At 39.1% G+C, this 25,840-nt stretch overlaps 1 protein-coding gene across 4 annotated transcripts in view; it reads right to left on the bottom strand.

Moving 5' to 3' along the window:
- Positions 1 to 14,922: 14,922 nt before the first annotated feature.
- The window catches only part of rock2b (rho-associated, coiled-coil containing protein kinase 2b), a 41,122-nt gene continuing 30,204 nt past the window's right edge, over positions 14,923 to 25,840 (bottom strand). The window contains exons 28-34 of one of the 4 annotated variants that reach the window (XM_056269139.1): positions 21,546 to 21,613; positions 21,374 to 21,462; positions 19,637 to 19,715; positions 19,278 to 19,542; positions 17,896 to 18,172; positions 16,078 to 16,159; positions 14,923 to 15,668 (exon numbers count right to left, since the gene is read on the bottom strand). In XM_056269139.1, the coding sequence (XP_056125114.1) occupies positions 16,081 to 16,159; positions 17,896 to 18,172; positions 19,278 to 19,542; positions 19,637 to 19,715; positions 21,374 to 21,462; positions 21,546 to 21,613 (857 nt within the window). In that variant the 3' untranslated portion in view covers positions 14,923 to 15,668; positions 16,078 to 16,080. Of the gene's footprint in view, positions 15,669 to 15,707; positions 16,160 to 17,895; positions 18,173 to 19,277; positions 19,543 to 19,636; positions 19,716 to 21,373; positions 21,463 to 21,545; positions 21,614 to 25,840 lie in introns of those variants that run through there. The other 3 variants (XM_056269140.1, XM_056269138.1, XM_056269141.1) reach the window with 3 other exon arrangements.

Genomic DNA, 25,840 nt, shown 5'->3' with positions numbered 1-25,840 from the left:
GCTTACAGTTTCACCGCCGCCCTCCACGTTTCCGAGCGCGGCTAGAAACTATTGTGAACCCAGAAGCAGTGACTCTGCTCCGTTCAGAGATAGCAAAACTATTGTGCAAAAGGGCTATAGAGAGAGTTCCTCTATCTATGAGCGAGTCGGGGTTTTACGGACGTTATTTTCTGGTTCCAAAGAAAGACCGCGGCCTCAGACCAATCTTAGACCTCAGATTTCTGAACAAAGTTCTCATGAAGAGACCGTTCAAAATGCTCACTATCAGAAAACTCCTCGCGCACGTGCGCCAGGGGGACTGGTTCATTTCACTAGATCTGAAAGATGCTTACTTTCAGATTCAGATAAATCCCCTTCACAGGCCATTCTTACGTTTCGCCTTCGAAGGCCAGGTTTATCAATACACCGTCCTCCCGTTCGGCTTATCCCTAGCACCCCGCACGTTCACGAAGTGCATGGATGCGGCGCTCGCCCCCCTGCGGAGTCAGGGGCTGCGAATACTGAACTATTTGGACGACTGGCTGATTTTGGCACAATCACAGAGAGAGCTACTGTCTCATCGTACAGTTCTCCTCGACCATCTGAAAGCTTTGGGCCTCTCTGTCAACTGGACAAAGAGCGCACTACAACCCAGTCAGACTATCTCCTTCTTGGGTATAGAGCTAGACTCGGTCACGATGACGGCTCGTCTGTCAACACAGCGCGCGCGCCGTGTTCAGCGTCTCGCCGCATCTTTTCAGATGAACAGACTCACACCTCTGAAAACTTTTCAGAAGGCGTTGGGTGACATGGCCTCAGCCTCCGCGGTGCTCCAGCTGGGGTTACTGCGCATGCGCCCGCTTCAGCTCTGGTTGAAGAGCCGTGTGTCTCACCGCGCGTGGACCACGGGCCGCCAGCTGATAAAGGTAACGCAGACCTGTATCACAGCTCTGCAGCCATGGACCGTGGCAGAATGGTTTCAGCGGGGCGTTTCCATGGGGACCTTTTCTCGCCGAAAAGTCATCTCGACAGACGCATCCAACACAGGTTGGGGTGCGGTCTGCGAGGGCTCACCGGCCTTCGGCCCCTGGTCAGCTCAGGAGAGTCTCCTCCACATAAACTGTTTGGAGATGCTGGCGGTCGAGAACGCGCTTACGCGCTTTCTTCCGCGCATTCACGGTCACCACGTGCTGATCCGTTCGGACAATATAGCCGTGGTCTCCTATCTAAACCGTCAGGGCGGAGTCAGATCCAGGAATCTCTTCCAGCTGACAGAATGCATCTTAGCTTGGTCTCAGTGTCACCTGCTCTCGCTCAGAGCGACGCACGTGCCGGGTCATCTGAACGACGGTCCAGACAGTCTGTCCAGGAACCCCATTCCCCACGGGGAATGGTCCCTGCACACTCTTACAGTCCAAAAGCTGTGGCGAATATTCGGCAGAGCAGAGGTGGACCTCTTCGCCTCAGAAGAGAACACCCACTGCCCAAAGAGCGAGGCCCTTTTTCTCAAAGAGCGAGGACGCGCTAGCCCAGACCTGGCCCAGCCGCCCGCTTTATGCATTCCCTATGGTTTCTCTGCTACCACAGGTGCTACAGAGAATCAGGGAAACACGCCACTCGGTGCTCCTCATAGCCCCGCGTTGGAAGGGTCAGACTTGGTTTCCAGAGCTCACTCAGCTGTCACAGACAGCCCCGTGGCCCATTCCAGTCAGAGCAGATCTCCTCTCCCAAGCTCGCAGCACGATCTGGCATCCCCACCCAGAGCGCTGGGCGCTACATGCGTGGGTGATCAACGACTACCCGTCGCTTTGCCAGAGGGTGTGTTAAACACGATCACGCAGGCTAGGGGGGCTTCTACTAGAAGGCTCTATGCTTCTAAATGGTCTGTGTTCTCTAAATGGTGCACCGACAGAAATTTGGACCCACGGTCATGCGAGGTCCCTTCCTTGCTAGTTTTTCTCCAAGAGATGTTGGACAAGGGCAGGTCCCCGTCCACTCTCAAGGTGTATGTGGCAGCCGTCGCAGCGTTCGTTGAACCCCGGCGCGGCCAGTCACTGGGCAAAGAGGGCTTGGTCATCCGCTTCCTCAGGGGAGCTAGAAGGATGAACCCCCTTCGGTGCCGATTTGGGACCTTTCCATAGTTCTCGAAGCTATGAAAGCCCCCCCCATTCGAACCGCTAAACACCGTGGACCTCAAATACCTTTCGCTCAAAACCGTTTTTCTGCTCGCGCTCGCGTCAGTAAAACGTGTGGGAGACCTTCACGCGCTGTCCAGTAGCGCTTCCTGTCTCGAGTTTGGGCCCAATGACTCCTTAGTCGTTCTCAAACCTAGACATGGTTATGTCCCAAAAGCGATTGGTACCCCGTTCAGGGCACAAGTTATTTCCCTATCGGCTCTGCCTGCTTCCGATAGCGAATCTGACTCTAATCTCCTGTGTCCGGTCAGGGCCCTGAGATTATACATTACTCGCACTGCTCCGGTCAGACGATCTGAGCAGCTTTTTGTTTCGTTCGGTGGGCGCACCAAGGGGTTGGCCGCCTCGAAACAGACTCTATCCAGATGGATAGTTGATGCCATTGCAGCCGCATACGCATCAAAAGACCTGCCATGCCCTCTGGGCATCAGGGCTCATTCCACTAGAGGCATGGCCTCATCGTGGGCATGGTCCAGCGGAAATTTCCATTCATGACATTTGTGTGGCAGCTGGATGGGCTTCCCCCTCCACCTTTGTCAGATTTTACAATCTGGAAGTTCCTGCCTTGCAGGCTAAACTACTAGCAGTCTAGTAGGTTACAGCTCTTCTGGTTGAGCTGCACTATAGGGAATTATTCACTCAGACCGGTTTCGCTCTGTCCCTCTCTATCATTTGCTTATGTACTACACAATCTCCGGCCCGTTCTGCTGGCCTTTGTCACAGGTACATATATTTATTCCCACTCATAAGGGTTCCCCGGGGTCTCCCCTGGGACTCATAGTGGATGCTTAGCACGCACGGCGTTGACCAGGTGTTCCCGTAGCGTAAGCTAGCTTACGCAATACGAGAGAACCTCTCGTAAGAGAACGAATCGGTTACCTAACGTAACCTCGGTTCTCTCTAGATGAGGGAATGAGTATTGCGTTCCTGGCCGTGCTTGTGCTACTAGCGTTCTCGCTTCATTCTATGAAAACCAGTGTTTACAGCCTGAGAGGCGAATTTATACTCTCTGACCACGCCCGTTTTGGCGGGCTCTGACGCAATGAGAGCATGTCAGACTCTCATTGGCTGAGAGTTAATTCGCGTCTCCTCATAGGCTTAAGCAGTTCTCTGTGAGCGAACCAATGAGCTGCTAGCTAGCCCGCTCATGGTCTGCTGCAGCTGAACTGCGTTGACAATGGATACAAAATTATAGGATAATTTTTTGGCTTCAATTTCTCAGAAAAGATTAATCTTTCCCGTAGCGTAAGCTAGCTTACGCAATACTCGTTCCCTCATCTAGAGAGAACCGAGGTTACGTTAGGTAACCGATTCGTTCTCTACATTAGACACATCACTCAAAACTAACACCTCTTGTGTTTCATTTTGAAAAAAATGACACACTCATTTACTGATTACCTATCATGTTTAAAAACACTTATAGCTAATTTGTTCACTTAGAAATCAGAGCTTGAGCACTATATTTAGGCTTTAGGATGGCTTTATTGGTTTGGACAAAAATGGAGGCCAATTTTGGAGAAAGAGTTAGAGGAAGAGGAGTGAGAGTAAGAGGGGGACGAGGAAGAGAACAAAGAGGAGGACGAGGACAATGAGTCCGACAAGGAAGAGGACAGAGGAGAACAATTACAAATGAGATCAGGAGGACACAGAGAAGGAGGACAAGGACGAGGAGTATGACAAGGAAGAGGACAGAGGAAAACAATTACTTTGGTGGACCATGTGGTCAACCTTGGTTTGAGTTTCAGGGATACTGGGCAGAGGGTCCAGCCTAACTTACTGTAAGCCACTAGCCAGTGTCATTCGGACATTTCGAAATGAGAACAGGTAAGGAAACCTACCCTCTATAACATGCTACTGTACTTACAGCACTACAGAAACTTTACATTGCATAGTGAAATAAACAGTGCATCCTAATCCATTGCATCTATTCACAGAATTGCTAGACGACCCTGCATCAGAGGAAGACGATGTTTGTTCACAGCAGGGCAGGAACAACACGTAGTGAATATGGTCATAGCAAACAACATACGTTTACGACAACTGCAACATCACATCATCACTGACAACACAACATTCAGTAACATAAATAGGGTGTTTATCCACAATAAGCAATGTTCTGAAACGCAATCAGATTCATATGAACCAGCTCTACAGAGTACCATTTGAACGAAATTCTGACAGAGTGAAACAACTTGGTTATGAATACGTAAAAGTAAGCTATATTGTCCTTATTGACTACTCTTTGTGTTCATTCTATGTGTTCATGTGTTATCTATGTTGATGAAGTCGGATTTAACCTATATGCAAAACAAGACGTAGGGGAAGAAACCTTACGTTTCTTGATTTTCGTTTCTACGTTTCGTTATTTTCTTGATACCCTGCACAATATCCTTGTTCCCAATGTCCAGATGAATGGACCAGAGCAGTCAGGGTTTGTTGTCATTTGGGACAACGTAAGTTTTCCACTAGACTGTTCTGGTCCATAATTGGTTCAACGACCATCCACAACTTTTGATGCTCAACCTACCACCATATTCTTCATTTTTAAACCCAATAGAAAAGTTATTTCCCCCGCTGTTTAGCCAGAGAGAACATTGCTTGTGATGTTGATGAGGTTTTGTGGCCAGACCCAAACAGGAGACAGGATGCAAACTAATTTTTCCCTTTACATTACAGTAACAAGCCTATTAGTTTACATTATCTTCAAATTCATTTGTTTTGTCTATTACTGTTGATCCCTTAGTGGTCAAATACACTGAAAATACAATGTTTTGAGAATAAAATATTTACTCCTCCCTTGCATTTCTGTGTATAGTGATACATACTGTATATACAGAGTATTTGTGTACATCAATTTACGTGTGAGTGCTATAATAAACACCTGTACACTCCACTCCACATGGAACAAGCAAAAGACACAAGAGAGTAGTGTTTTACATTTTTCACATCCATGTGGTTGGGCGTAAATGTGGCTAAATCATTTGAAGTTTGTGTGTAGAGTTACTACGCAAAAACACCATTTGAAGAGTTAAATTAGTTTTGAATGAAGTGTTTGATTTTGCAACACGTCTAATGTTTTGCATGTTGTGTGCGTGTTTTGTGTGTAGAGTTTCGAGAAATGGAGCCATAGTATACAAAAAATGTGTGCAAGCAATTTTAAAAAACTGTAAACCCCAAAAATGTCAGGTGGTGCAACTGTCCAAACAAATGACTAAGAAAACTATTTAAAATGGTGTCTTAATGATAAAAAATTTAAAACTTAATACTATGGCATCATTTTAGGGTTGAAACCTTATATATATTTTATAAATAGGCCTACCAGTAGGCTAGTTTTAAAGCTGTTGAGATAATTGAATACTTTTTTCCAGCAATTTGTATATTCTCAAAAAATGTCAGGGTGGCACAACTGCAAACATTGCTCTTTTATTATGAATTGACCATTCATATTGACAATCAACTTGTAGTGATACTCACACAAAACTTGCTTCATTTAGATACAGACAAATAAAGACAATTTGCAGTTCAGTAGTTGAGTCAGAGTGAAGGTCAAGGATTCGTTCAAATTCGACTAAGTCAAGCATCTGAACTGTTCATTAAAAGAATCAGTTCATAAGAGTCATTCATTTTGTAAATTGGACTACAACGGCTACAGAATGTAGGTTTTGATACACTAAAAAGAACCGGTTCATAAGAGTTTGTTAATCGTATACGTATAGGTTTGTTTCTGGCACAATCCACAAGAACAACTCAATAAAAAGACATTTCTTGCCTTAATTTAACACAGTTCTTTTATTGCATCTATTTCAAGACTGAGAAATCACATTCACAAAGGGTAAAGTATGAAGTAAACACTGAATATATTTAACAGTAGCCTACTTGATTTATGGAGAAATGCACTCGTCTGACATCAGGCCTGTCATAGTAAATGGGGACTGTTACAGTTTTTTTTACAATCATTTCGGTACCAATTTCAGAACCTTGAGCCTTTAATTTTTTTTTCCATCAACCCAGGTTCTCATCTACATCACAATGGAAGTTATCATTAGCTAAACATCTTGGAAAGAATCTTCTGGCATGGCAAATCCAGGACACCGTGATTTCATTGCATGCGTTATCCATGGCCTGGAGAAGAATGACTGTTCGTGAGGGCTCCTATCATTTACCTTCCACCTCCATGTGGAGACAAATTCCTCAATTGGGTTGAGGAAAGGGGAGTATGGGGGTAATAGGGTGATAAATTGAGGATGGGTCCAAAACCATGCTTGCACCATTTAAGCACGGTGAAACTAAACGGTATCCCAGGCTATCACATAGGTCACACAGACCTGATTTAGCCTATCAAGGAATGTTACAAGGAGAGCTGCATTATATGACCTAATACGAGGTCTGCGTCCTTTCACTCCATCTTCTGTCACTCATGGTGATATTGGCTCCACGTTGTCCAGGTACTGATACTTTGATGTAAAGTTGTGTCATTTGAACAGATCTGTTAAATGAACAAAATACCTTAGGTTTATGTGTAATGTATCCAAGTAATTGGAAAAAAAGTTGAGTTTTGAAAAATGAATTTTGATCATCAGTGACATGAAGCTTCTGATATTAGTGGCAAAATAATAGTAAAAAAAATTATAATACATAATAACTATTCCATTAGCGTTAATGCTTTTAGTAACGATTAAGTATAGTGAGAGATAGCCTTGAATGAATTACAATACTTTTCTCCTAAAAGAATACTCAAACCATTTATCATTATCTTCATCATATTATTATTAGACTTTTTTTTACAGTAAACTGTTTAATGTGACAATCAAATTGTTAAATGATCATTGTCCCAAAATATTATTGGTCAGCTTCAGAGATCTTCAAGGTCACAGAATGTCTTTGTGAGTCTTAATGCTGCTAAAAGGTTTATTCTGGCTATAAAAGAGCACACGATTTGTGGCCTGGAGGAAAAACATTTTTCAAGTAATGGTCAGTCTCTCAGAAGAATTATAAAAAATCATCCCGCTGCATTGAACACTGAACCAATCTTCAGATCCTTAATGGAACGTTCTCTATTTATGGGAGCTGTGATTTTTCTGCTTGAATAAATACATTTTAGTGCTTTTCCAGTAATGCCATACAAACAAGAAATTGAATATTACATTTGAAAGCGCCTGACATAATGTTATAATAAAGTGTGGTTTGTCAATACAAATTCATTAGGAACTCTTACGTATTTTATACCCAAACACAGACAGAGTAAAGAGAGATACTGAGATTGGGAAATACTCTCATGATTGAGAAAATAAACTAAGCCATTTTTTCATAGTCAAATGTATGACAATGCTTCAATTTTTGTGATTAGGAGTAAAAATACCTTTAAATATATACGATAAATACTAAATAAACAAAGAAATGAGAGGTATTGGGGGCAGAAATTGGAACAAGGGCATGCTCTGATCATTTCTATCCTCTTTATACCCTCCATGAACAGCTTTAATTTTCATAATTCCCTCCCTTGGAGACAGCCCTTGTTTACAGGAGTTATAAATCTCTAATGCACAAAGGCACATTTTATTAAGATAAACTATGGATTTCTGAGGACATATACATCAGAGACTGAGAGAGACATAGACAAAGAGAAATGTGAAGGAAATCTGAGAGACAAATCAAGAACGAGAGACGGATAATGTGAAATAACAGTTTTGCAATGTATTAATAAAAGCAATAACAGACATTACTTTTATAAGAGACATGTGCACATTTTGTTGGAGAATATGTCAAAAGTGTAAAATAATAGCTATAATCTAAAAAATTTAATTACTTTATAAAACCACATTTCCCAAAGGACAAACTGCATAGTATAGTGTGTGCTGTGTGCCTCTAAATGACTTTGATTAGAGTTTAGTGCCCTCTGCTGACCAAAATCAGCTTCTTTCTTTAAAAATATGTTTTTTAAAGAAGAAAAACAAACATATTTTTGACATTTGTGACTGGATTCCGCGATTCGATCCATGTCGCTGCGCAAACACAGACGTCACGGCGGGGTGAATTTATGATTGAAAGTTCTGTCACAAAACGATGTTGTTATGAATCCTCAAGCTTTTTTAAGTGGGTATACGGAGATCCTTGACCTTACCTAGTGGGTATATGGAAATCGTTGACATTTTGTAGTGGGTACGTATACCTGCGTATCACGTAGACTACACCACTGTCGTTAGCCAACTATGGTGGCAAGTTCTAGCCTGGGTTTCCCCCTACCTTGCCGCAGCGCGATTTTATTTACGATGCTAGGTAAGATCAATGAGACTTGGGTCTGACGTTAGGGCAGGCTAGGCAAGTTCCGTCGTTATCAGCATAGTTCAAAGAGTCGGTGTTTCCCGAAACCATCGTTCATTGGTTGGAACGATTTGAGCTGTGGGTAGTTTCTTGTTTGCATGACATGTGGACTCAATGAATCCTTATCTTGAGCCAAATAAGCAAGCTGACATTCAGTACAATATATTGTTTATTTAGAATACATACAAATGTAATTTAGATCTTAGTTTGTCAAGAGATTAAAACGTAGTTTTTGAATAGATCTGCGTGACATCATTAACCAACGTGGTTGAACCAAGGGGGTAATCAAGCATCCGGAAAGCGTACATTCTATGGGGGCATCCATTGGCTAACAAGCCTTCACCTGCTGTTAGCATTCCATTGACTCCCATTCATTTTGGCGTCACTTTGACAGCGAATAACTTTACATCTGAGGCGTTTAAAGACTCTATTTGTCCATTGTTTATTTCTAAAGAAACACGAAAATGAAAAAAGGCTCCATTAGTGTAGTGTAGGCCTATAGTCCATTTTTTAGTGTAGGCCTATAGTAGGCTGTGTTATGTATCCTGATTGACTTTATGATTAGTTAAAGGGGTCATATAATGCCATTTTTGTACAAGCTAATATGATTCTTTAGGGTCTAAATTAAAAGTTTGTATACTTTAATTAAAAATTTCTCATTAGTATTGTAAGAAAACACTTATTTTACCTGGTCAAAAACAGCTCTGTTTTCAGCACGCTGTTTCAGTGCATATGACTTTAAATGATAATGAGCTTTGCTCACCCCGCCTCTCTGTTCTGTGCGTACACCGTTTGTAACACAATAACACATAACCATAACGCGTTGTTCATTATAAACGTGGGATTATGAATTATATTGAGAACGTCGTACATAGAAAACATGCCGTAATGTACCCTGAGTGTAAACCTTAGCCGCATTCATCGTGAAGCGTGCAAGCGATTTGGAAAGATTAATATAAATATTAATATAAAGATTAATTAAATTTAAATCTTCAGTTCTTCTGGAGGTGCAGCAGGAACACGAATAGTTGGTACCGATCCTTTATTTCAGGAGCAGCTTCTTAGCAAAACCAGCTCATACTGACCCTCGTTTATAAAGCAGTCTGCTGAGAAATGATTCGCGCAAACATGAAAGTATTGACGTTGCTCGTGGGGAATATTCCCTTCGAAAACAAAACTCAGCCACTGCGTCTTCAGCGGTTCGGATTTAGGAACATTAAAATGACTGCTGTGTTCCTTATTGCACCCAAGAACAGAACACCACAATCGCTTAGACGCCATTCTGCTCATAGACAGTGCTCCAGCATATCAACAATGACCGCGCCGGTCCGCACGGACTATGATTGACAGCTCGCTCACGGGCGAGGGCGGGTCTGTGTTGAAACGCTGCTGTCAATCAACAATCGTGGGAGGGGCGTCCGAGCGTGTGACGTCACACGGTCGAACGGCTTGATTTAAGGCAAGGGAAAAACATAAGGAGATTAAAACAAAAACACTGGATGGATTTTTATCATTATATGATGGTTGTGGACAGGCACTGCCAACACACATTTCAGTACAATCAACTTGTAAAAGTGCATGTACCATTATATGACCCCTTTAAATCTGTTTTGCACATGCATCGCCACAGAGTTAACCATTTCAGACAGTACCGGCAGCCTCTGTCTCGTTCACTTCACGTCTGTGGGCGTTACGCACAGCTCAGTGTGGCCGCTCCAATTTACCTTCAATGAAATCTAACCTTAGTGTAATTGACAGAATTACTAAAAAATATAATAAAACTCAAGAGATGGTGGATGTGTGAAATTTCATGATTTAGGAGTGAGTAAGTCTAGTAGAGTTCTCAAAATAATATTTTGCTACCTTAAAGTTAAATATTTTTTGTGTCACGCATGCATGTCTATTTCCCTCATATTAAATATAAAACGCATGTGGACTTTTTTCAATGTCTGGACTCCTTTATTAATGGAGTATATAAACAGACGTTTCAATATAGTGCTATTAAATGCATTTTCTGAGAATTTATATTTCAAGTTTTTACTGCAAATGTCGAAATGCGCGCTCTTTGGTCCATCAGTGCACCATATATCGGAAAACATTTGGAATGGGTCAGACATAATTCTGACCACTTATTAAGTTTTGTTTTAAGTGAATTTCGTTTTGTATAAATTGTATCTTCATTTTAATCAATGTTTTCATCAACAAATTGACTGGATTAATAAACAAGCAAATATAGTAGACAATATAATTAGGAAATGGAGGCGCCGGCGCGTGAACTGGAGCGCGTCTCATAAATGAACCGAAAACTGACAGAAAATGTATAGATCCATGTATAGATGTTTGACATTTTGAACAATTTAAATTGAGTTGGGCCAACTCAATTTTTGAAAAATTAAATTCTAAATATTAATGATTGAGTTTGGCCAACTTAATTTTGGAAAATTTAAATTCTAAATTAGGGGTGTCGCAATATACCGGTATTGACGATAATCGTGATATTCAAAGCTTGAAATATCGACATCGTGTTAATTTAGAGTGTGGCAATATACCGGTATTGGCGATAACCACGATGTTTAAAATGAATAGGACTTTTATGATAACATGACACGTATACTCCAGCGCCAGTTGAGGTGGCAGTATTGCACCCGCGACATCTATCAAATGAGAAGACGCAGCGCGCGCCCGCGCAGCCACTCTGGTATGGGAGTTCTTCGGCTTCAAAGAAAACAGCACTTTAAAGGGGGTCGCACACCGGACGAGAAGCGCAGAGAATTCTTTAAAATTCGAACACATTATTTTCTAGGAGTTTACACACACCACCGGCACCATTCGGCGTCTGTCCGCGACGCCTAGCAATGGCTCGGATTTTCAGGTGAGATTCTCAAATCATTCAGTTAACGGATGCGCTCTGACTGAGGTAAAGTGTTCAGACTGCAGACTTAGCAACGATTGTATTTAATTGTACAGTACAATCATAACAAAGTACAGACATGATCTTAATTTCATAATGTCCTTAAACATAACAATATTGCTGGCCATGAACTGAGAAAGTGCGCGTCAGGTGTGCTACACACGACGCGGCGCGGAGCTGCGCTTCTCGTCCGGTCTGCGACCCCCTTAAGCCCAATCTGCAGAATGTGTAGCCACCAACCTTTTTACCCATCTCCGCGTCCATCACCCTGCGGATTACGCTATTTTACAGAGAGTAAATTGCGATTATTTTACTAGTCATGGAATGGGAAATGTGACACCTGTTAACAGCGGGTTTTTGTTTTCATATGTTTAAATAAAGGGTGATTATTAAGTACCCCGTTTTCTTTACTCGTCTTATTTGTGTATTTTTGTATTTGCACTTGATTTGTTTTGTTCAAATCTGCATGACTTGCACCGGCGCAAGCGCAACAATAGGTTTAAGAGCTTTTCAGTTCTTCAGGAAACATTCATTAAGACAGTGTTTCGCTCCAGTTTGAAACCAGATATACTTCACATGCTTGTCTTACTTCACAAAAATGTGCATTCAAAGATAAGAACGCAAGACGTAAAAATGCACAAAAAAGAAAAATTAAATAAACAAAGTAAAAAGTAATTTGACTGATTTGACATTTTTCCCCCCCAAGGTTTCTATAGATATCGCGATATATCGATATCGTGAATTATTTTGGCCACAATAACCGTGGTGTGAAAAATCTAACATCGTGACAGCCCTATTCTAAATATTAATTATTGAGTTGGAACAACTTAATTTTGAACAATTTAAATTGAGTTGGGCCAACTTAATTTTAGACTAATTAAATTCTAAATATTAATTATTGAGTTAGGCCAACTTAATTTTGGAAAATTTAAATTCTAAATATTAATTATTGAGTTGGATCAACTTAATTTTTTTTTAACAATTTAAATTGAGTTGGGCCAACTTAATTTTAGAAAATTTAAATTCTAAATATTATTTATTGAGTTGGGCTAACTTAATTTTGAACAATTTAAATTCTAAATATTAATTATTGAGTTTGGCCAACTTAATTTTGAACAATTTAAATTGAGTTCGGCCAACTTAATTTTGGAAAATTTAGATTCGAAATATTAATTATTGAGTTGGATCAACTTAATTTTTGAACAATTTAAATTGAGTTGGGCCAACTTAATTTTAGAAAATTTTAATTCTAAATATTAATTATTGAGTTGGGCCAACTTAATTTTAGAAATTTTTAATCCTAAATATTAATTATTGAGTTGAGCCAACTTAATTTTGAACAATTTAAATTGAGTTGGGGCAACTTAATTTTGGAAAATTTTAATTCTAAATTTTAATTATTGAGTTGGATCAACTTAATTTTTGAACAATTTAAATTGAGTTGGGCCAACTTAATTTTAGAAAATTTTAATTCTAAATATTAATTATTGAGTTGGGCCAACTTAATTTTAGAAATTTTTAATCCTAAATATTAATTATTGAGTTGAGCCAACTTAATTTTGAACAATTTAAATTGAGTTGGGGCAACTTAATTTTGGAAAATTTTAATTCTAAATATTAATTATTGAGTTGGATCAACTTAATTTTGGAAAATTTTAATTCTAAATATTAATTATTGAGTTGAGACAACTTAATTTTGAAAAATTTAAATTGAGTTGGGCCAATTCAATTTTAGAAAATTTTAATTCTAAATATTAATTATTGAGTTGAGCTGAACTTAATTTTGAACAATTTAATTTTAGTTGGGCTAACTCAATTTTGGTAATTTTTAATTCTAAATATTAGAATCTATTCTAATATTCTAGATCTAATCTATTCTAACCAATCTCCATCCACGCACAGAATAAGCATATTTTAAGCCATTACATCAATATCTCTATCATGGGGGTGGGGGAACGGATTTCGACAGCTGGATTGTTTGCCGTAGGATTCCTTTCCCCCATGTTTCATGATCTTGGCTAGTTGGCACTGATAGCCTCGTGGGCAGCACACTGTCATTGTGCTTCGGGTGACCCAGGTTCAAGTCCCAGCTTGAGGACTTTTTATAATCCCGTCCCCCTCTCTCTCCCACTTTGCTTCCTGTCCACACTGTCTTATCATAATAAAAGGCAAAAATGCCAACAAATAAATATTTAAACTGATACTGGTTCAACTCCATCCACAAACGTAAAAAAAATCAGCATCTTTTAAGCCACTACATCAACATTTCTTATCATGGGGGTGGATTCTGACAGCTGGGTTGTTTGCAATCAGATTCTGTTCTCCCCATGTTTCTTGCAATATGAGGTTTTAATATTTACAAAACTGATGCTGGCTAGTTGGTGCCGATAGCCTCGTGGGCAGCGCATTGCACTGTTGCATTTTGGGCAACCTGGTTTGCATCCAGGATTTTGGATTTATCCTGATTCCGTCAGAATTTGTCATGCAGAATTGGTTCTGCTTTTATAACCTGAATGATCACATTTTACATTTGTCAACATGCAAACAAGGATTTTCCAAGTCCACATCTGGAACAAACTCTTGTTCAACAGTGGACTTTTAATAAGCAATTGTTGTGACTCGTTTACAACAATAAAAAGCATGCTTTTTTACCCCTTAATAAATGACCTATAAATAAATATAAATATAAATAAGTATAAATAAATTAATGTATAATTGCTTTAAATGGGTCATCGGATGCCCATTTTCCACAAGTTGGTATGATTCTTTAGGGTCTTCATGTAAAGTTTGTAATAGTTAAAATTCCTCAATGGTTGTGTAAAATGGGCTATATGCACGCATAACTTCCGCGTTTGACGCAAGGATGCTCTTGCGTTTCCAGTTGGGGAGATTTAAAGCGGAGGAAAACCGAGGAAAACGGGATTATGGCAGAGTCTTCACAATTTACTGTCCTCTCGTCTTTGAAACGAAACTTTAATACGTTTAGATGTAATTTTATATATAGTTATGTTTATTTGATAATAAACAAAGAAGCATAAACAAAATGAGGGGTGTCTGTTTTGTCTGTCTTTGTGACTAACGTTTCTTTAGTATAGCAACAGAATATAAAAACCAATATAAATTCTCGGTATAGCATTGGACTCTACGATCGGCGGAAGTAATCCAGCATCCTTAGACCTTCACCGGAAATACCGCCGTGCATAGAGCCCATTTGTTTCAGTGTATGGGGGTTGTGTCCACACACTGCAAAGACGCATTTAAATGCAAACTTTTTTGCATCCAATGAACCCTTTAAGTTCTTATGAACACGTAATGACAATTATGCTAAATGAATACATTAATGCAATGTTTATCTTAACTTAGTTAATCCTTTATCTTAACTTTTAACATTTCTGTGGGGAAATGAACAGCCTAGTCCACTCCAGTGGTGATGTCTGCATAATTTTGTATCCTAGAAACATGTTTATAGTTCTATATAAATATCACAGATGAGTTTGGATCATCACACACAGAGTCAGAGGTTTTCCATCATAAAAGCTTTTTTATTAACAATTTCTCAACAGTTTGTCAGTGGCAACATGACAAAAAATACAGAAAATGTTTGGACCGGAGGTCATCATGTTCCACTATGCATACAGTTGTGTGTAATTTTTGTTACAGCTTTTAATAAAATGTGCTCCAAAAAGAATATTTGCATCATGTCTTCAATAATGCATATATTTTGAGCAGATAGGTTTGACAATAAGTAATGCACCTTGAAAAGCAGTGTCCTTTGATATAATGCCTGATAAAAAATATAATCTGTTCCACTAAATGTATTTTTCCTAACAAAAAAATAGATATAATACTTGAGTATATAAATTCAGATGATCATATAAATGCAGAACTTAAGTACATATTCTGTTTCAAACACACACACACACACAGGCAAACAGACACTCTTACTGACAACCTTGTAAGGAAGGAGATAAAAATAACTTCTGAAATTTAAAATGCTTTTACTTTAAAAACTTTTTACTTTTTTTTAAAGAATTGTATAATCTACAAAGACATGAAACACTCTTAAATTGACTTAAAATTAACTAAACCCTTTAGAGAATTTATAGTTTGAGCTGTATTAATATTAGACCTACCCAGTCATTTATACTTGTGGAGTTTGGCACTTGGAAGTCCTGCGATTTGCAAAAAAAAAACACAATGATATTCTCTGCTTTCAAAGTTCCCAGAATGATCATCATCTATCCAGCCTTCACCAATGTTAGCTGAAATTAAGAGAAAGGAGAAAGAGAGCATTGAGTAATAAAATAAATAAATAAAAATCCCAAGAATCAAATATGGCAAACATACAGTATTCCATCCCATTTTCTTTTCAACCACAAGCAACAGTTGACATCGCCACAACACCATCAGTTTTCAAATCCACCTTGTTCAAAGTAAGCAAGATGTTTTTAATTGAGCCAAACATGTACACACAAACATGCCCACGCAGATAAGTACATCAAACATATTGGCAATATTGAAAAACTTGCCCTAGTTATAGTCCCTCAAAGGGGAACAAAACACACTATTAATACCATACTTTTAAAAAAACAGCTTTTAAGCAATTGCATGAACAACACACAGACACAAATACATGCTAAGGCTTCACTGTGGTTACCCCACAATCTTAACTCCTCAGAAGTCTAATACATCGTCATCATCCATTTCAACATCAAAAGACCAACCCCAGTCCTTCAGGCCCAACTCAAGCAATCTGGAACAAAGAGGAGTCATTCGGCCACATATACAAATGTCATTAAAGAAGTCAACATAAAAAAAAACGATGGCCACCCATGTTTACCTGAAAGTATATATTTTTAAAGTATTTTAAGTGTTTTCTTTAAGCTCTAAAAAGACGCAGGAGTGACAGATGCTGCCCTTCATATACAGATTATTGTAATATAAAATCTAATTTTACCATGGCATTATTTGGCAGATATTTTCCCCCCCAAAAAACGCATGATAGTAGTTTATTTCTTATTGGAAAAGTAATAGGATATTGGGTTGAAAATGTCACAGTTCAGTTAGATTTAGATTCCAATATTATTGAATTAAAAGAGAGATTGCATCGTTAGTGGATGTTTTTTTATGTGTTGACACTCAAGCAAAGAGGATTTCTGTTTCAGATACATATAGAGAAGAGTACAGACAGCCACACATCTGAAGGCGAGGTTTTTAGAGCTCCACAGGCAAGCAGAAAACCTGGTCGATAAGCAGTGATGCAGTGTACTTACTGTCCACACATATGCACAAGTGGGGAAGGTGAAATGTCAAATGTGAACAGGTCAGTGAAGAATGATACGGAGCATGGGGCCAGGGCTATAAAAGTTTAGCAGTATAATGTAAGCAATTGAGAACCAGCACAACTTCATAGCCAAGTCTAAACCAGGTCAACATACACATAACAGCACTAAAAACAGCAGAATCTACATTTACCTTGATTAAAGCAGTAGTTCACCCAAAAATGAAAATGCTGCCATTATTTACTCACTCTTTTTATTCCAAACTGGTATGTTATTTTGTCCCCATTGTAACAAATAGAATTTCTTTTAAAGGATTTTACGCTGCTTTGTTTCAAAGTGACCACAATTGCCAAGCTCTAAAGACCTGTTCACACTAAGAACAAGACTATAAAGATAACAATAATTGAATTAGTATCCACTCCAGCAGACTGTTCTGTTTATTCCAAGCACGCACTACAGGTTTGCTGTCTGACACTTTAAATGCTCAAGCTCTTGAAGCAGGATAGATTCTGACTGGCTGTCAATTTTCTTATCGTTCATCAGCTGGAAAAAATACTTCTGAAAGTGATACCAATTGTTTTTCTGTGCCATTATCGTTAAAGTTGTATATGGACTCTGCTATTCTTTTTCCTTTAGAACAATTTTTAGAACTACATATTTATCGTTATCATTATAGTTACCGTCCTTAGACGATAACTATAACGATAAACTGGACAACAAAAAAAAACACACCATAAGATTACTGCAAGTAGTCTATTAGTTCAGTTCATTTTTGTGTGAACCTTTTCACTAGTTTAGGAATTGCTGATATATAAAGCAAAAATAAGGAACTATACAAATATAAGTGATTAATTATAAGAAGCAACATCATTAGCAATGCTGAAATACACATTTTGAAAAGATGAGCAGAAGAGTTTAAGCTAATACAGAAGTGTAAGTAGGAAACAGTAAAGCAGATTTTAAAGATTATAGAAAAAGCCTTTGTATAAATGGTTATGAATTATGCATTCAGATGTTCATGGAAGAGCTGTGTCATCAAACACTGATAAAAGATCAGCCTCTTCAGACAAAATTGTTGTTTAACAAATTTGGCCCCTACATTATATCATATTAACAGAACTGTATACATGATAGTCTACCTCCATGTAACAGAACTCTGCCTCAAGCTCCTTTTAATGAACCTGTTGATCGGTCAAGTGGTTCTCACCTGGTCTTGGTTGAGGGCTGCTGTCTGGTGGAATGCACTTTGACGGCTCCTCTGTGTGAAAGCCTGGGAGATGAATGGGAGGACAGATGAGGAGAGGGCACAGGGGACAGGCCAGTTGGTGACGCCTCAGAGGTGGGGGAGGCTATAGCTATGCTTGAGGAGTGGGCTATAGGTTTACGCGGGACCCGCTTGAGTAATCGGTTGACCCATTTCTGCTGCTCTTCTGTGGAGTTGGCCAGCAGCAGCAGCTCTTTCGCAGTGGACATATCATAGTTCACTGGAGAGGAAAAAAGGCCAAACAAAACAGGTTAGTTTCAACCCAAAGTACACAATGGGGATGTACAAAAGTCCATGTTTAAATAAATAAACAAACTTTCTACAAAATTATTAAGCAGCACAATTGTTTTCAACATTGACAAATTAATAAAAAATGTTTCTTAAGCACCAAATCAGCATATTAGAATGATTTCTGAAGGATCATGTGACACTGAAGAGTGGAGTAATGTTGCTGACATTTTTTGCCATCATAGGAATAAATTACATTTACAACTAAATATATAAAAAATAGTAAACAACAATTGTAGTGTATTAAAATGAAATTTTCAGTGAATATTACAGTTTTTACTGTATATTTGATCAAATAAATGCAGCCTTGGTGAGCATAACAGACTTCTACTCTTCTACTAAATCTTACTTTTAAATAAATTAGGGCTGTCAAATGATTAATCGTGATTAATCACATCCAAAATAAAAGTTTTTTTTACATAATATATGTGGGTGCACTGTGTATAATTATTTTATATATATATAAATACACACACATGCTTGTATATATTTAAGAAATATTTTCATGTATATACTGTATATAGATTTATAAATAATTTATATTATATATAAATATAAATATTTTATATATAAATATTTTTTTTTCTTAAATATACATGCATGTGTGTGTATTTATATATACAAAATAATTATACACAGTGCACCCACATATATTATGTAAAAAAAACTTTTATTTTGGATGTGATTAATCGTGATTAATCATTTGACAGCCCTAAAATAAATACATAAACAATAAGAATAAAAAAAGAATAAAATATTGAATAAATAGTATACAAATATTTTATATCTATAATGAAGTTATAATATATTATGCTGTGTGTGTATATATATATATATATATATATATATATATATATATATATATATATATATATAGTATAACATTAAAATAATTACAAATATAATAATCAAAATATTATATATATTAATTATAATTATTATATAGCAGAGCAAATTATTAAATATTCTAATGTGTTTAAAAAGCTACAGTAATGTAAATTTGAATTTGAAGTGCTTTGTGAGTGTGACCTTCTGACCTCTGCAAGGAGCAAGGACCTCTTCCTTGCGATCTATGTGGTCTTTATGGCATTTAACTCGGCAGCGCCTGCACTCCAGGGCTGGTGGGGGTTTGAAGACGTGCCACAGAGGCCTTGGACATGCTTCACAGCTAGAGGGGAAGTGGTAAAGCGTGAGCACGAACTCGTGACCTTTGTGTGGGATATAGGACGACCTTTCAGCTGCTAATAAGGGTTCCACAGCAAGCTCCTCTTTCTTGCTCTCCCCCTCATTAGCATATAATATCTACAGACAAAACGGAAGATGAAAACTGAGGTTTAATAAGGTTCATATCAAAGCATGCTAAAACATTTCTTGTAGAACAAATGAATCATGTTACCTGGAAGATGCGTGTGATTTCTCTGGGATCTGCACGGTACACGTCTGTCTGAGTGACAGGTCTCACATGGAAGAGTTTGCTAAGAGGGGAAAAGGAGAAATTGAAAATATAGGCTTATGGTGTGCAAGAGAGCAGTAAATGTGTGTACTCAAAAATATTTAGGCCTAAATTTTAAATTTATGTTATTGAATCACGTATAAAATTTCCATCCATTTGGATTACACAGTTTTAACATAAACTAACAGAGTGGTGCAGGGATGATGTATTTTTGTAGGCCAAAACCTGGAAACTTCTGGTGCGTTCACGTGCTATGGTAATTATGGTAAATACCAAAAGCCGACATGGAAAATGCACATGAACACCCCCTCATGTGGTATTTTCCACTGGGCAACTCGTAGAATATTTTGATGCACGAGTTGCCGAGATGAGATTACCTTTGACCTTTTCAAAATGGCGGAGAGCAACGCAAGAGTTGTGAATGGTAAAAATATGTACTATTCATGATCTAGAAAATATACAGCATATATTATTTACGTTTGAGTTTTGATAAATCATTTTCTTGCTGTAGCAGATGACTTAAGCAATCTAAAATAGTTTTAGCTAAATAACAGGTCTGGATCTCCATCTTTTTACCACACTACGACAACAAAAGCACTTGAACGCAACACACTGGTAAATACCAGTTCACAAGTGGAAAATATCATATTTTCCATAGCACGTGAACGCACCATTCGTCCTGAAGTCAATAGAATTTTTGAATGGGTTTTTGGTTAAATGCTTTAAATAAGGACTGAGGAGAACACAAGCTCAAGATATTTTCAAGGTTTATTCTACAATATGACATACATCAGTAATACCCTCTTGTGATTTTTTAAAGCCTTTACTTGTCTTGTAAAAGGCAGTTGCTAACAAGTGGCTAAATGGGACAACAGAGATTGTCGGGGATGTTAAACATTATCACGCCAAACAGGTAAACTCATCTATTCACTATTGCATTTTCATAGCCTCATTGTGTTTATAATCAAGCTCTTGCAAGCTATCATAACTTGAACTTTCATGGAAAATGTTTTTAAACAAAGACTGAAAGAGTTGTCTGAAGCTTAGTGCTGGTGACGTTAAAGTCATGCGACTGTGGTGTAGTTGACTTCTGCCGATTGTATTTATGCTTCAAAATGCACAAAAAGTTGTGTTTATTTGACTATCACGATGAACAGAACGTGCATATTTGTCAGTCATACATTATGAAACAGGCAAGATTTCTATAATATTACTAATAAACTGAACTTGATTTAAATACACAATAACAACGTTTATATATTTATCATTAAATCAATTCAATTACTTTCAATCTCATACATTTTTACTAACTGAATATTGCTTGTTCCACAGCTAGCCATATTTTAACCATGTTCATACTTCAACTCAATAAATGTAATTGTTTTGAACAGTTTCATGCTGATTCGTTTGAACAAATGCAGTTTGAAAATATGATTTAAATATCAATATATCATATTGATATATTTCAATATCATCAAATAGATGCAAATAGTTAATAAACCAAAAACGCCTTTTTTTGAGTGCAGGTATCTTGCTCGTTTCATTGATGACTGATAAATATGCATCACATTCAGTTTATTAGTTTAGGTGTAAACTGTGTGAATGGACATGTTATATGCAATTTAAATACATAAATCGTAAATTTAGGCCAAGATAGCGAGTAGCATTTTCCAAACTCACTCTATGTCCAGAATCATGAAGGGGCTGGCCTGCTCTCTCTCTTGCTCAGAGTCATAAAACAGGATCTTCTTGCTGCTGACCACCACATACTGCAATTTACACAGAGATACATGCAAAGATGGTCAGACAGGGTTTGTTGATGTGATGTGAGTGTGTATGTTTAAACCTTTACCTTCTTTTCCCATCCAAACCGTTTGGTGTTTTTGGTAGGCATTGAGAGCCATCCCTCAAGACTAGAATCTGTGGTTAAAAAAACAACAACAACAGAAGAGTATTTTATACATTACAGAACCACACAGGTTTGAATATGACAAGCAGAGCAATTTCAGAGACTTCAGAAACATCTTTCCCAGAGGTGCAGAATGCAACCTGTACTAGAAGTCTCTTAAAATAAAAAGGTTTTGTTTTCCGGAGTGTTAAAAGTGCAGTAAGTGATTTTTGAGAAATGCTGTTGAAAGTGGATCGGACCGAGCACCACAACACACTTATGATGGGGGAGGAGAGAGAGTGAGCAAGAGGGAGATTTAAAGACTGTAAAAAAGAGATGGCTGAGAGACATTACCAAAGAGAAAAGGTCAGAGGAATATCACTGGACTATGAAGGGCTATGATCAGGCATAAGCTTTTGGACCAGCATTAATATTAGAAAAGCTTTCCAACGCTGGAGAGACCTAAGCGGGAAAGCCTGAAAACTAGGGATGTGCACGAATATTCGAATTTTCGAATATTCGATCTGTAATTATTATTCGAAAAATAAAATACTATTCGAATTTTACTACGTTGCTTTGCTGGCCGTAAATGCAGTGAATCCATGATAAATCCCAAGCACTAACTCGCAGTTATAATTAAATGCACTGGGTGGCGCTGTGGAGCGTGTTAACAAGCTGTGTGTATTTGATCACATAATGTTGTCGTCTGCCTCGCGAAGTTTGGAATTACTTGAAAATGATCTTACTGAATGGAATTACTTTTGATCGAATTAATTAATTAATCTGAGTTATAATATCATCAACACAATGAGAAATCACATGAAATCCAAACAGTCGAATGAGGAAAGATAGCTGTCCATCACTGCATTCACGACTGCAGGTAAGCGCAGCTGGACCCCGCGTGATCCGAAATGATAGCAAAATTATTTTGAGACATATCCTACTTCCTTTAGGTTTCGTTGAGGGAGACAGGTTTAAGAACAGAAAACGCAAAGTGCTGTTAGAGACAATAGGTTACTGTCGTAACCCCGGTTCTCTGAAACATCGAGTGGAGAGATCCACCTATGGGAAGGGCATCTGTACCTGACCTCTGCAGAAGCATCCAATTGCACCAAGTCTGGCTAACAGACAGAAGCGCGCAGCCAATGCCAGGTGAGGCCACACCCCCTTACCTACGGGCATATCACAGCTGGGCGCGCTGCTATTCCTCAGTCAGTATATTCGCTTCTCGTGCGGCAAGCGGGGCAAGGCTGGTGGATCTCTCCACTCGATGTTTCAGAGAACCGGGGTTACGACAGTAACCTATTGTTCTCTTTCATCATCTCGTTTCGAGATCCACCTATGGGAGAGACATGGACAGCTCCCCGATTGCCCAATACACTCACAGTGAGGTTCTGAAGGCCAGAGAAGGACGGTCACCTCAGAGAGGCGGTGCCTGACACGTCCCACAAACATGACCCTGCAAGTTTTCCGCCACGCTAACTGCTGTGGACAAGCAGGGCATGAAACATGCATGAGACACATACATGATAATGGCCCCCGCACCACCAATGCACATAGCTAAACCCAAGAAGGAATGCGAATGCTTGGTGACAGGAATGAACATGGCCAGCCGGCCCATTCACTCCTCGTTGGTTAACCAAACGGGGCTGTGGGAAAGGGCTAAGAGGACCCTACCCCTAGGACCGAGTGTGCCACCGAAGTTCTGGTGACATCCAACCGGTAGTAACGCTCAAAGGTATGAGGAGAGGCCCAGCTGGCCGCGGAGCAGATGTCCTGCAGTGGCACTCCCCTGAACAAAGCCCAAGAGGCGGCTAAGCCCCTTGTGGAATGAGCTCTGATGCCCCTTGGGGCTGCACTCCCTTTGCTTCATAAGCCATAGTATAGCGTCCACAAGCCAATGTGAGAGGCATTGCTTTGAAATGGGACTCCCCTTGTGCAGGGGAGCCCTAGAAACAAAGAGCTGGTCGCTCTTGCGGAAAGCACTGGTCCTGGTCATTATGCTTGCAGAGCACGGACGGGACACAGAGCATTCAGCCCCTGATCCTCCGGGGAGGCAAAGGGTGGAGGGTGAAAAGCGGATAGCTCCAAAACCTCCGACGTGAACGCAGGGAAGCATTTCGGCATGAAGGCCGGGTTAGGCTTAAGGAAAACCTTATCTCCACTTAGGGAGAATTTGGCGCACGAGGGGTGAACCGAGAGTGCATGTAGCTCACTGACCCGTTTAGCAGATGCCAAGGCCGAGAGCAAAGCTGTCTTGAGGGACAGCAGCTTAAGGGAAATACTCCCCAGAGGCTCAAAAGGATACAGAGACCGCGCTTCCAGCACCATGGAGAGGTCCCACTCTGGGACAGATTCAACAGATCTCCTGATGACCAGCAAAGAGCGGCGTGCACCCTCCATAAATCTGCGGGTTAGAGGGTGCTGCCTGACGGTGGAGCCCCAAAACCCACATGACAGGCTGAAATCGCAGCCAGGTAGACCTTAACCTGTTAATAACCAGCGCCCCCGGTACCGGGGGCAACGGGGCGCCCCCCCGCGAAAAAAACTTCATATTCAAATTTCTAAGCAACCACTGAAATGAAATAACACAAAATAGGTATCATTTTAAAGCTTAGCATCTCAGCTTTTTAATGCATATAATCACTTTGATCAACTCCTAACGAGTGCTGAGTAATCCCTCTAAAACGGAGTGTACCGCCAGCTGGCGCCACCTAGCTGCGATATAAAATAATAATAATATTTTTCAAAAATATTACCTTGATCAACTTAAAATAGGTGTCATTTGAAAGCTTAGAGTCTGAAATTTACAATGAATGTAGCCAATTTGATAACTTCCTAAGTAGTGCGGAGTTATTTGCTGATAAATAGAAAAAAAATGTTTTCATAATTTATGAAGTACTTTTTTGTACTACATACTACAATATGTCAAATACATCATACAGCTCAGATAGTCATGTGCCATATGTCATTTGAAAGGTCTCAATGAGTAGAATACAACAAGCATAATTGTTTCGGGCTTTTTACTAAACTTGAGTGAGGTTTTGTACAAGAAGCCCCTCAAGAGACCCATTTGTAAATCATATAAGGATGCATAATTTAAGACACATTTCCACTCGTAACTTCATTAAACATACTCCGATTGTGGGAAATGACACATCATTATTTACAGCAGATTCTTACGATTAAAATGAGTCCAAACTTAACATAATCCATTACTCAGAACTAAAGATATTCCTCATGGATTTCTACCACCAAGAAAATCCACAGACGCACGTAGCCAAGCAAGGTAGCTTAGACTTGGCCTTTTCACTCGTATCTTCATGAAAGATACATCGATCATGAAAAATGACATACCGTTATTTACAGCAGGAGCTCACGATTAAAAAGAGCCCAAACTCAATATATTCCATAAATCAGATCTAAAGATATTCCTCATGGCGTTCCAACACAAAAAATACCACAGACGTACCTAGCCAAGTATATACTGGTGAAGCACTCGCGTTGGTTTTTCGCTTATAACTTCATAAAACATGCACAGATCGTAGGATATTGCACAACATTATTTTCAGCAGACTCTCACGATTAAAAAGAGCCCAAACACAGCATAATCCATCACTCAGATCTTAAGATATTCCTAATGGAGTTGTAACACACGAACCCCCACAGGCGCACATAGAGCCTTGTATATAGATGGAGCACTAATGCCGCGATTTCACTCATAACTCAATGAAGCATGCATAGATCGTGTAAAATGGCACATCATTATTTACAGCAGATTGTTAAGATTAAAAAGAGCCCAAACTCACCATAATCCATCACTCAGATCTAAAGATATTCCTTATGGACTTCTAACACATGACGTTGCACTATGCGCACCAATGAAGTAGCAGTAGCAGTAATGCTATGTTGTTTTGATGTGACGTTTCAGCTCATAACTCCATGAAACATGCATGGATTGTGAAAAATCGAACATCTTTATTGACAGCAGATTCTCACGATTACAAAGAGCCCAAACACAACATAATCCATTGCGTTGATCGCGAGATATACCTCACGAAGTGATGCATGCTTGGCTAAAAAACATGTCTCTCATCTTTCCGGGATGCAATGTGTTTTCCAATGGTTCCGGAGCCATCCGTGCTTTTTTCAAACGTGGGATAACACAAAATATGTATCATCTTAAAGCTTAGAATCTCAGCTTTTTAAAGCTTCTAACCACTTCGATCAACTCTGAACGAGTGCTGAGTAGTCCCTTT

The sequence above is a fragment of the Rhinichthys klamathensis genome, unplaced genomic scaffold, assembly GCF_029890125.1.
Source record: "Rhinichthys klamathensis goyatoka isolate OS25496 unplaced genomic scaffold, OSU_Roscu_1.1 h1tg000281l_1, whole genome shotgun sequence".
In the NCBI taxonomy this organism is placed as follows: Eukaryota; Metazoa; Chordata; class Actinopteri; order Cypriniformes; family Leuciscidae; genus Rhinichthys; species Rhinichthys klamathensis.
This window is presented reverse-complemented; position numbering and strand designations above follow the sequence as displayed.